At 40.3% G+C, this 13,061-nt stretch overlaps 1 protein-coding gene across 1 annotated transcript in view; it reads left to right on the forward strand.

Annotated features, from left to right (window-relative positions):
* LOC139149550 (gamma-aminobutyric acid type B receptor subunit 2-like) overlaps window positions 1–13,061 on the forward strand; it is an 82,378-nt gene that overhangs the window by 60,770 nt on the left and 8,547 nt on the right. The window contains exons 6-15 of the mRNA XM_070721365.1: window positions 975–1,034; window positions 1,701–1,904; window positions 3,731–3,964; window positions 4,622–4,682; window positions 7,317–7,394; window positions 8,098–8,248; window positions 10,181–10,310; window positions 10,586–10,693; window positions 11,243–11,365; window positions 11,666–11,812. Coding sequence (XP_070577466.1) covers window positions 975–1,034; window positions 1,701–1,904; window positions 3,731–3,964; window positions 4,622–4,682; window positions 7,317–7,394; window positions 8,098–8,248; window positions 10,181–10,310; window positions 10,586–10,693; window positions 11,243–11,365; window positions 11,666–11,812 — 1,296 coding nt within the window. The remainder of the gene's footprint in view (window positions 1–974; window positions 1,035–1,700; window positions 1,905–3,730; window positions 3,965–4,621; window positions 4,683–7,316; window positions 7,395–8,097; window positions 8,249–10,180; window positions 10,311–10,585; window positions 10,694–11,242; window positions 11,366–11,665; window positions 11,813–13,061) is intronic.

The raw sequence follows: 13,061 nt of genomic DNA on the forward strand, positions 1-13,061 counted from the left end.
AAGGCCCCGTTTCATGCCAGTTCTACCGACGAAAATGATAATGTATATTTACTTAAGTAGATTTGCTACCCTGTGTAATTCCGTCGGTGTGGTTGCCATAGGGACCCTGATCCGTCCTTAATCTCGTTACAACGCCCTCGACATGCAACAAGTATCGTAGTAATGACGGAAAAAATGCTTTCCTCAATAAATACTGCATTGCTAATTTAGTGTAACGTTGCTGACATCTTTGTTACGTCCCCCGATAAAGAAGAAAAAGGAGCCCTCTATTGACGCCGGCGTGTCTGTAGCTAAACATGTAATTAAACGTGCTCAAGAAATCACATTTCCTTGCGTTGCGAGGAACAGGATATCACGGGGTTCGTGTTTGTAGGGCAGAGACACGGCGCCATGACAGTCACACACACACACACACACACTGATTTGAGGCGCTCACGAACACAATCACGTAAGCAGTCAATTGCATGCCTGATTAAACCCACCCACGCTGCTAAATCTACGATCGTCTTGCCAAAGGGGCTTTAAAAAGCATCAAACATGACATGCAGGTGGTGACATTGTACTGGAACGGTAAGAAAAGCTGTTAGTAGTGCTGTTCGGTCTTAGCAACTGTTCTTGTTATCTTGAGAATGGACATCTCTGCTAATTTTCTTTCTAGGCCAATGATGTTCTGCGCGAAAGTGAACTCCAAGTAATCCGCATTTCTGAAGCTTGCATGACCGGTTCCGTCTTTGATATTCTTTTTTAGCCTTGTGTGTTTGCAGACTGAGATAAACTTCGCAGACAGACGCTCATGATCATGAAACAGCAGCCTTCGCGGTACCGTGGCAGACTTCATGTCTATTTACATGTGAGTTGAACTCACCAAGGTTACGTGCTGACAGGCAATGCTGGCATGCAGTAACGTTAAACCCTCGTCTTTATGTCAGAATTTGCTTTTCATTGTTGTGACTTATCATACTTCTCCATTACAGGAAACCGATGCAAGGATAATTTTTTCCTTCAACTATGATGCGCCAACACATTTTTGCAAGGTAATTTGTTTCACCGGTTCCTTGGCAAGATTCATGGTCATGGGACCATCACAATTCACTACAATAATTTACATGATTGGAACTAATTTGGGATAATTGGATAGTGAACTAACGTCGATTTAATCTTCAAATATAAGCGCGTCTGCTTTTCTCTTTAAGCAATGCACTTGTTTTTACGAGTAATTTGTAATAATGCAACATTCAGGCATAGGGCACCCAACACTTTTGAGAAATTTAAAAAACATTAAAGATCCAATACTCCAAAATTAGTTCCATCGTGTTACATGATAATTAATTATGTATTAACATGATAAAATCAATAATACCAGAGTTTGAGCGAGTCGTTTTGGTGTCTATAAAAAATGATATGATCTCATTTTGAGATGATTATCCCTCGGATAAAATCGGGTTTACCGTTAGCCAATGGGTGGTGAATTCTTAGTAGGACAACATTATAGTCGATCGAGCGATTAATCAATTACTGTAATCAGTTTACGGATGAAAATTAAACCGAAATACAATCATCTTTTGTAGAAAAAGCAACAATTTCACTCAATAATGTTCTTCTGGCAAAAGAAAGGAAGACAATTCATATTCTGTTTTCTCCGATTCACTGCGGTTCCCATAATCTTGACGCATGTGACGTTTCTGTCCCGTGTACAACAGGCCTACAGGAGTGGTTTATATGGACCCAGGTATGTGTGGATGTCCCTCTACCGTTCACTGCGATTGTATTCAGGCCTGTACTGGTGGGAAGACGCTAGCGGGACGGATTGCACTCCCGAGGAGATCCACACAGCGGCCCAGGGAAATATCATGTTTAACCAAGCGTGGATAAGGGATGACGATACAGTAACCGTGTCTGGAAGGGTAAGAGAAGGGAGGCTAAATTTCTGTAGTCGTCACGTAAGACGCCGGCTACACAATGGATTTCAATCAACAATTTTTCAATTTCATTGCATTACATTACATTTGTTCCCAGGGAAGTGAATATCCGTTCTACCAGTAGATATGATGGGGTGCTTAACGATACTGGTAAACGCTTCTACTTGCCGGCTTAGGGATCGTCGATAATTAAAACACGCGCACGGTAAACGCAACTTTTGTATTTAGGGGGGGGGGGGTTGGCTGTATTTCGATTAAACTCACACTCCATGTTTTTATGAATCGCAAAATATCGCACTATATTGTTTGGCGTGTGCCAGGCCAGTGCGGCATCGGCTCTTCACCGGCATTATTTTATGTAAATGTGGTTCAGTGCACTTGTAAAATAACGTAACAATCATTTGGATACAGTTTAAATTCATTTCACTATATTGGTTGTGTCATTGTCGAGTTGGCGCTGAACAAAGATCGATTTTAGAGGGGTATGGGGGTTAGTGTATGCATGATTTCATAGCCAAGTAATTACCGATTTACATGCTGATACAGAATGAGGCTTGGTTGGATTTTCGAACTTCCAAACTTTCGTTCAGAGGGAGAGGGGGAGGGGGTATGAGGCCAAACACAATTAGTTGCGTTTACCGTGCGCATATTTTAATTATCCACGGTCCCCTAGTATACCTGTCAAATTTTGCTTTGTAAAGTAAACCTCCAAGCATTGCTGGTGCCGTTTATTATCGACAATATTGAAACACGATATATTATGATAACGTTTTGGCTGGAGGCTTATGCAGGTTTCGATTACGGAGAAAATTGATATCTATGCGTTAGCTATAGAATAATTGTAAATGAATGAAGCAATAATGTAATCCCCCTCACGGCCTATAATGGACGAAAGCAAACTTTGCACGACATAATGTACGAGACGGAGCAGTTTACATTACGGAGTGCACAGTTTGCTTGAGTCCATTACGAGCCGGGAGGGGGTACATTATTGCTACTATTTTATGACACGCCAGGTGAGTGCATTTGTAGATGTAGAAAACATCTTGGGTGACAATGATGGATAATCAGATACACTATCAGTAATAATCTGAGGGTGTGGCGTCACAAAATTCACTGGTATTGACAAAGCTATAGTAGTAGACAAGCAGCTACACTGTTACTATTATAACAAATCGGCACGCATGAGAAACGTTCGTCAGGCATACGTACCTGAGAAAAGGTTAATGACTTATTCATGAATAAACCGATAAACCAGGTTAAGGTAGTATGCGCCTCCAGTGGAAATAAATAAATTCTTGTTCAAACTTTCCAAAATGAAACTTTGAACTATTCTCTTACCAAATCAGCAATAAAAATCGGGGTTCCCCGTGCAAAGTTTTGAACGCGAAACAAATTACCCAACATTTTGCGATATTTGACATTCAAAATGGCCGCCATCCCTATATTAACTCTATGAGGAAAAATTAAACTTTGGATCTTCGAAAAACTATCAGACGGTGAAAACTTTTCTTACTCCGAGAGCTTTAAAATGATCACCTAGATCCGAAAAGACCAGAAAAGAGCTGTACAAATTTGCGACTATATATGTCCCTGAGGTGCAATCTACCTTTACTCCTTTTTCTCGCAAAAATGAAGCCCCAATTACTGCAATACGCCACGATCTACAACGCAATGCCATCGATGCAACCTCTACATGCAGTTTATGGCGCGGCGTTTACACATAAATTTTAGGTGTTGTTATGATTTTAAAAAATCAAACGATTCATCAGTTTGCAATTTCGATTCTCTCTTTTTTTGCCTGTGAAAAGACTTCCCAAGAATTCATCGCGGAGTACAACCAACTGTTGACGCCGGGAGCTGCAGGTTTTACAACTTATGGACCTTACGGCTACGACGCTATGTGGTCTCTCGCCTTGGTTTTGAACGGCTCCATCGGCAATCTGCCGAACAACAAGACCTTACACAACTTCACCTACGACGACTCGGATGTATTGGAAGAGTTTTTGAAACAGTTCCGAAAACTCGATTTCGAAGGCGTCAGTGTAAGTATGCAAAACGACTAAAATGAACTTCACGCACTCACTCTAGGTCACTCTATATTTTTTCACAGTGACACAGTACTCCTTTTACTCGATAAATGGCTTGAATTCTGTTCTCTGCCGCTGACGCTATATTTTTTTTCACAATACTCATTTTACTCGATAAATCGCTTCAATTCTGTTCTCAGCCGCTGACGATCAATATCGCACCCCGTTCCTAACACTGAAAACATACTTTTCACATTTTCCTTTTTTAAGTCGGCTTTTTACTAGCTGAATACTAAATACTGAAAAGGAACTACATCGATTGTTTTGTAGATGACGAGATATTGTATATAGACGCACACATTTCCATGGCGAGGTCATTCAGCAAGATTTCAAGGAAAAGGTGCGCGATTGATATTCGATGCAAGAGGTCTAATCGGTCTGCTCTGACGTCATCAAGTTGAATTGGTATCGATGAACGGGCTCTTGTTGTAATTATAACAAATCAAAACAGATCATTTTGGACAGTATAAGAAAGTAGGACGAGGGCGCGTCGCCCTTGACGACAACAACTAAACACGCTATCTATATACCAAAACCTCAGTCCCTTCACGCACGGAGGGACTGTGATTATACTTTGTTGTGAGCAGTATGTTTGCGTTTCTTTACTCCCAGGGACCAGTCATGTTCGAAGAAGGTAACCGTATCGGAAGGGTCGATATATGGCAGTTCACAGGTGAGACGTGATTCGAACGATACCAAAACATCCAATAAGGGTATCCTGATTCATTGGACTTTGACGGCTGGCGCTCTTCTTGGCGTATTTTGGCGGTTTGAAACTGAACAAGGGAAATCGACATTGTTTGATTATCCGGAACAGTATCCGCTATATTTTGCGAACAGTAAAAATATGCAAATATATAAATTTGTCTGAAGTGGGTTGCGCCAATGTAAACATGTCGACGGTGATATGAGCATCAAAATATAAGCAAGATTTTAAAGTTAGACAAGGATTTACATTGAAAGTCATCATTGTTGATCTTTGAGCTTTAATTTGAAACGACTTCTGCCTTGCATTCATGTATAATATAGTGTTGATTCACTTTCACTCTCATTTGGCCGTCAAACTGTTAGGCTGTCTAGGGGGCGTTATTCCAACGATTATGATCCACCGATTTGTCATTATTATGCACGGGATGAATTCTGTCCTGTATACCGGCAAACGTGTATTCAATCTTGGACTGACAGGAAACGATCCCCGGGGATGGAGTTGTTTCGGATTACTCAAATTACACCAAAAGCATACTCTGATGTGGCCTTATACTTCTCGCACTAGAAATAATAGAGAGAAAGAAATAGACACATTCGAATGGCGATCAAAGGGGACAAAGCGCGCAATGCGCATCACGTATGTAGGTCACGACGCAGCGGGACTGATCCAGAGACAGGCTCGCTCGAGAGAGTGAGTCTCGAGGCAAATATCCAACAGTTCGATTAGCTTTGCGTAATTCCCTATGCACACTGCATTTCCTTACGAAACGCTTTGAATTTGCCTGCATCATTACATTAAAAACGGGTTAATCCTTATCGGGGGGGGGGGGAATAAAAACGGGCACTGCAAAACTTATCACGAATCTGTTCATTATGATTTTAAACTTTTTGAGAAGGCCCAATTATTTAAAAGTGTATACAATGCGTGTCTACCTTATCAGGTCCATGCGGGGTCGGATCTGTTTAAACATTAAAGATTTGAGCATTACATGTTCAGAAAGGAAATAAGGCAGCTACAGCTAAGATTTTACTGAAGACCGGAGATTTCGCATCATACGATTCAAGTAAAAGAAAGCAACTCGTCCAATCTGAGCATAACTTTGATAGACAGCTTTCATGGACACTCTCAGAAGTCTGTATACAGCGAAAGAACGTACACTACTGAAATATAAAAAGAAAGGGACTTATATGTAAAAGGGATGTGTGCTTCCATGTTCGCTCAATTCCCTCATATAGAGTATTGTAAGTTTCCGTAAAGTTTAGTGACTAATAGTTTCTCAAAAAGGGTACGCTATTTAGAAACATTTGGAAAGTTTTGAGTGCGTTTCTGTTTATAAGGCGTTCATGAGCCTGGACAGTGTCAAGCTGAGCTAGAAACGTGTCGGAGGCAAGAGGCGTTAGCTGCTCTAAAGGAGCTAAAGTGTTCACTGGTGATTGCGTATATAATACGAGTTGGGCCAAATGCATATAAAATCGTAATACTTTTGTCTCGCGACTTGCTCTGAGCGAATGGCCTTTCGAAATATGAAAGTATTCTTCACTGAATTCAGAGTCTGTTATGTCATCATCCTGGTAATTAGGAGTCCAGTTGTGCTGTAAAGCAGAGAAGAGATGAACGCGCTGTAAGTCTGTTTTTGAAACAATTGTTTATATTAGAGAACAAAAATGGCGCTCTTCTCAAATTGGCAATTTTAAAAGGGACGCTAGCATCGACTGTCAACATGCCGTCAGCTATTTGAATTGAACGACAAAAAGACGCGCCTTCCTCATGGTAAAATTCAGGTGACGTCACAATTTAAGCAGGTCGTTATTATCATGATGATTATTTTCAACTTGAAGGACAAATGTCACGTAGATTATTTGATTAATAATGAAAAAGTCATTTAATGAAGTCAAAATGTCGTTCCGGGCCCAACTGATCCGAAACCAGAGCATATATATCGAGAATAAATGCAGTTTGAATGGAAAATTTTGCTATTCTTGTCAGAGGCTCGTCGCTAATCCCCGCTCCAATCCGCCGTTATTTCAAAGTTGCAGACGACAACTGATGCGTCTGGTCACGTGACCAAGCACTTTTTCTACGACTAATTCTCTGGGACAATAGTCATTCAAAAGCCCTCTGACGTCACTCTTTTCGAAACAGTAAGGACTAGACGTATCAATTTTTTTGTCATATGACGTCTTCTGGCGAATCATGACGCGGAATGAGGATGTGGTGTATCATGATAATAAAAGCTATTTTGCTGTTAATATGATCCGGTGAACAACACAAGGAAAAACAAAAGAATAAAATGATGCTTATATTTGTTTAACGTAACAGTGGTAAGCGTTCTTCATGTGTGTGTTCACATGCATGCCTGTAAGTCTCGTATCAATCGTAAAGGTGAAAAGTCTCGACTGAACAATTCCTCACTTTTTTTCATGAACCGTCATACAAATTGGGAACCTTTCGGTGAATTGTTCAGCGAAGACAAGTTGACCAGTACACTCAAGGCTTTCAGCTTCTCGGAGAGTACACGTGAAATGAAGAAGCCCTGTGGTATTTCGAATTCTCCACCATTTCCACAATGAAGTTTTATTCATACTCTTTCATTTTCAGGGAATGAACATTATCGGAGAGGGAGTTACTACCACGAGACTGCAGATTTTAGTTGGGAGTCTGACTTTGTATGGCCAGGTGAGGATGCGGCCAGTTCTAAAAGAATGCCTAATAAATAATTGTATCCATTTTTTGCTTTGTATATTGTTTTGTTGTCTGTGTCATGCTTTTGTTCGCATCATGCCATTAAATAATTCTATTGCACTTTCTGCCAAATAAAGTGGGGGAACGGACTGACTCATATTCTCTAGCACAGCCAATATCCTCCAAGGTGATATTTCGAATTGTTTTAATTTTCATACTGAAACAATCCTCATTAAAACACTCTGCATAAATGAACTTGAATGAATACATTTACTTAGGAATTCGTGGTGTATTGGAAAATCACAATACTACAAATAAACCCGCCAACAAAACGACAGGGTCAGTTTCAAGAATTGGTAGTCAGTCTTTTATCGACCCTAAAATTTCAAATCATTCGTTTAACATTTCTCCACCTCGATTTAAAAACGAAGTAAAATCAACATTATCCGCCTGCCTAATTATGATTTTGTTTTACATTGGTAATGTATAGTTGTGGTGTTACACGAATTGCTGGCAATAAATATACTCATTGTCAAAGTTCTTTGTTGTGACAGATATTTGCATCTCTCTCTCTCTCTCTCTCTCTCTCTCTCTCTCTCTCTCTCTCTCTCTCTCTCTCTCTCTCTCTCTCTCTCTCTCTCTCTCTCTCTCTCTCTCTCTCTCTCTCTCTCTCTCTCCATTTGTGGGACGATTTTAGGTGGCGAAACCCCCAAAGATCGAGGGATGGTCGAAAAGAGGACTCTGCACTTGAACAAGACAGTGGTCTACGTGGCGTGTATTTTCGTGGCCTGTGGCATTATTCTATCTCTTGGCTTCTTGACTTTCAACATCATGCATCGAGACAAGAGGTAAGGCTGCTGAAGGTAATTTCTCCGAGGGTCCATGGGCGGAAACTTCCGGACGTCGACTTCATTAAATTTGCCCTCTCGTTTCTGATTATTCGGTGTCACCATTTAGTCGGATGATTAAAGCCCAGCAGACTCCAAAAGGTTCTGACCAATTTCCGTTCAATCTCGCGCAATATGAACAAGATATGATTACTCTACGTGACGAACATTCAGGAAATCGAAATTTGCTGTAAACCCATCTTCCCTCGAGAAGAAATTTTTCGTGCACTGCAAAAGCTGTCCATAACATTGGCCGTTGTAAGGCGCCTAAAGCGCAGTGCCTTTTTGCCGTTGCCTCAACTCGTTCGCTTTTGGACGGTTAATTCCCATCGAACGATTGCTAGCTATATTGTATGTCTCGTGCTCTATAAGTATAGTCCCACAGGCCATCAAAGACCCCAGATAGTGCTCCTTACCTGCGCTTGCGAAGAAAACGTTTGACATCTCACGGTGACGCAGTGTTAGGTGTTCGCGTCACCAAGGTCGGGCGAGCCTCGTGCATACATTGTTTTCGTAATAACCTATAATATTACATAATATTACATACGTCGGCTGTAGCTTGTTATTGGTGTGCAATTTTTATAAAGAAATGGATTCAAGATAGGCTGTTCTGGTACCGTCCCCAGGTCCCTCGATATTCGTCCGCTGATACTGAACACTGACTATTGCTTTCTCTGTAACTTAAAGCTTGTAGGAAATTTAAGGTAAAACGCACCTCGGGGACAGATATTTGGACTCTCAATTTTCTAAAATTCTTTTCTGATCTACCACTTGTGGGGGCTCATTTTACAGCTCTTGGAGAAAGAAAAACTTTCACCGTCTTAGTTTTTTTGAAAATCCAAAATTTAATTTTGGATGAGAAAGAAAAACTTTCACCGTCTTAGTTTTTCGAAAATCCAAAATTTAATTTTCCCTTAACACAGGGATGGCGGCCATTTTGAATTTCAAATATCGCAAAATGTTGCGTAATTTGTTTCGCTAGTTCCAAACTTTGCCCGGTGACCCCCGATTTTTATTGCTGATTTGGTAAGAGAATGGTTGAAAGTTTCATTTAGGAAAGTTTGAGCAAAAGTTTAAGTCTCTCACTTTCGAATTACATACTACCTTAAGCTCAGGATAAGATATTAGAACGTCCAGCTGCGAAATTTTGGTAGGTTTTGCATCGGGATAATTAACTAGAGAGTCACATCTTTAGACAAATATTATTGTACTAATCAATACATAACGAAGGGCACGACAAGCGGCAAATGACAGTTTATGTGACGCACATGAAAACTACTTGTGCAGTGGTATAGAGTTGGTCTAGCCATCCAGGCGTTCTTCAGAATGTTAAAATCGACTTAGGGTTACAATAGAAGGGTTCGCATTCGTTGAAAAGCTGAAACTTGCTTTAAATCAAATCACATTAAAATTAGAAGTAATCAGTAGGCAAAAGGTCACATTGGCATATTCGCTGAAATGAATATCCGGTCCGATGTAATGATGTAAAACATACGCAAATCATGAAAGAAATGTACTTTAATAGTCACCTAGCCCCAATGACTAATTTCCGTTTTTGATGATCTGGTAAAAGTAACTGCTGAAACAACCACAGAGGATGGCTTCACGACATTTTTTTCTTTTCTGTGTGGAATGATAAATGCTATTATGAATTCAAAAATTACATTTTACGATAAAACATTTATCTTGTCAAAAAAACCCCAAACGATTTTCATTACCAGTAATCAACCATAAAGATCGTCGAAACGATAACCATAAATGTAACGATAACCATAAAATTAAACGATAACCATGATTTTAACCATAAATTCCTACTAGTTATGGATTATCGTATCATAGCGTGTATATCTATACTGTACATGATATCATAATGGCCGCTTCCTTTGCGTGTAGGTACATCAAAATGTCCAGTCCGAACTTGAACAACTCGATCGTCGGTGGCGCTATACTTGTCTACTTTGCTGTGATTTTCTTGGGAGGCGACGGCTTATTCCCGTCTTTGCCTGTCACAGCTGTTTGTCAGGTTAGTTTAGTTATTTCCTTTTTTATACCTGTGGCAGAATCCATACCTTAAACGAATGAATGGATGGATCTAAAATGAATGGATGAAGGAACGAAGGAACGAAGGAACGGAGGAACGGAGGAACGAACGAACGAACGAACGAACGAACGAACGAACGAACGAACGAACGAACGAATGAATGAATAAATGAATAAATGAATTAATGAATGAATGAACGAATGAATGAATGAACGAATGAATGAATAGTGAGACATTACTTTTATTTTTCTTTGTAGACGAAGACATGGCTGTTATGCCTCGGTTTCACGCTGGGTTTCGGATCTATGTTCAGTAAAACATGGAGAGTTCACAAAATCTTCACAAACAAGAAAGTCAAAACCTTGGTAAGTTCCTGTTAATAAGATGTCTAGGACGTGAAATGTGAAACACGCGAGGGTTTATACTGATGAAAGAGATGAGTGTTCGTGCCATTATTATTTTGTTTTGGTGAGTACACTCGCAACAACTTATTTTCGCCATTTCATCGTCCTTGCGACATAGCGAAAATTGCACTTACTCGTGGGAACCAAGAGATGATGGTGTCATTAGCCTTATTCTGAGATCAGATGAATGAGGACAGTGCGGATATTGTATATGTTGCACGGAAGCCATCACAATCGTACCGTAGCCAATCACCATCACTATCATCACCACCACAGCCGTAACCACAACCATAATCCCCATCTTGTCATCATTGTCATGACCATAAAGTCATCGTGTATCTCCACATGTTTTGTTGACAATTCTACTACTACCACTGCCAGGACCACGACAGGCAGAATCTGCCACTACCAATACCAATACCAATACCACGACATACAGAATCTTACACTTACACTTCCATGCCCGATATTGCTCATTACCTAAAGTGCAACTTGTTTGTCCCCATCCAGAAAATCCGTGATTTGCACTTATTTGGAATCGTCCTAATTATGCTGGCAATCGATTCGGCTATATTGTTATTGTGGACCCTAATAGACCCTCCAAGATTGCACATTACAGAGTATCTAGCAGAGGTAAGTTATAATTCACAAAGCTGCAAACGGATAAAAATATCAACCGTGCATATATTCAGTATTCTGATGGCTTGTTGCCATGCCTTGTTTAATATCGCACCGTTGCAAACATCTCCAACGTGTGGGAAGTTCTTTTCTTATTGCAACTATTTAAAGGTGGACAAAGAACTGAAGAGGTCGCAATGTTTGAATATATGTATAACAGGCCATGCAGAAAAATCGTATACATGAAATATACGAGCAAATCCGTGTACACCATGTCATCTGACGAGGCAAAACTTTACGTGTACATATTTTCAGCCAGACACGGAAGGACGTGATCTGATGATCATCCCTATGGCGGAGGAATGTAAATCCAAACAGGATGTTATCTGGATGACAATTTTGTTGGGTTACAAAGGAATAGTACTAGTTTTTGGGGTCTTCCTCTCATGGGAAACTCGTAAGGTAAGTGACGAGACTATCTCTCTTTTCTTTTACTTTTGTAACAAATTGAGCGAAAGCATTGGTCGGAACAGCGATGAAATCAACGTTAGTCAATGTGCCTTGTCACGGTCTGCATGTGACTACACGGTATAATGATCATCGTGGCATAAACCGTGTATACCAAAACTACATGTATGCACATTGTGTACTCACACCAGGGGATCGTTCCAAGCGTAACCGCGAGTAGACTTTTATGACGTTCTTTTACTGAAAAACGTGTTGCCCAATGTCGATTTCGTTGCTGTTCCTATCAGTGCACTGGAGCCGTTTGGATGGGAAGATTGGACAAGTAATTTCGGCAGGCTTTGCTTCCGAGTTCAGCTCTCTAAACCACAATGTTTAGGGTTTGAATATGGATAGCAGTATATATGGATAGCAATATATATATGCTCTACCAACTGAGCTAATGGATCATCGGCTCAATGTGGGCGGTCCTGTCTCTTATATGGGAACACTCTTCATTCTGTAGTGCGTGGATGGTACATGGTGATTAAGACGGCTAAACTCATCACCTAACCTTTCAGACTAAGGATCCACTACTGGATTCAACAGGGTCTCGCGCACAAAGTCTCCAACTTAGGAATCGGTTTTTGGTAATTAGTCCAGTCAAAATAGGGTTAGACCCACCACAAATTGCAACAGAATTTTTTCTTCGGAATGCATTTCAGAGAGGTACCCAGAACAACATATTAAAAGTTTACTCGAATCCACCTTGGGGAAATATGTCTAATTTGCATAAATCAAATATGGCGGCCAACCATCCAACAAAATAACATAATTTGCTATATATCACATGTTAAAAAAGCTATTTCAGTTATTTCAAAGTCTGACACTAGTAATTTGGCCAAGGGAATTATTTTGGAGGTATGTTTCATATGGGTACTTCATTAATTTGCATAATTCCAATATGGCGGCCAACATTCCTACAATAGACATTTTCGGTCATATACCACGTATTAAACAAGCTATTACAGTGATTTTAAAGTTAAAAGTATATTTCTTTGGCATGGACAAACGATTTTCGAGATGCCATGATTTGCATAGGTAATTTGTTAATTTGCATAAATCCAATATGGTGGCCAACATTCCCATGAGAGAAAATGCCGAGAGAGTTTGACCGGTTGACCTCGCTGTTAATTTTATGCAGGAAATTACAATAACAATGCTTGGTCGAATGACGCAGTGCCTTGAGGGTGGGATCACCAGTGGT

The sequence above is a fragment of the Ptychodera flava genome, chromosome 14 (genome assembly GCF_041260155.1).
Source record: "Ptychodera flava strain L36383 chromosome 14, AS_Pfla_20210202, whole genome shotgun sequence".
Classification (NCBI taxonomy): domain Eukaryota; kingdom Metazoa; phylum Hemichordata; class Enteropneusta; family Ptychoderidae; genus Ptychodera; species Ptychodera flava.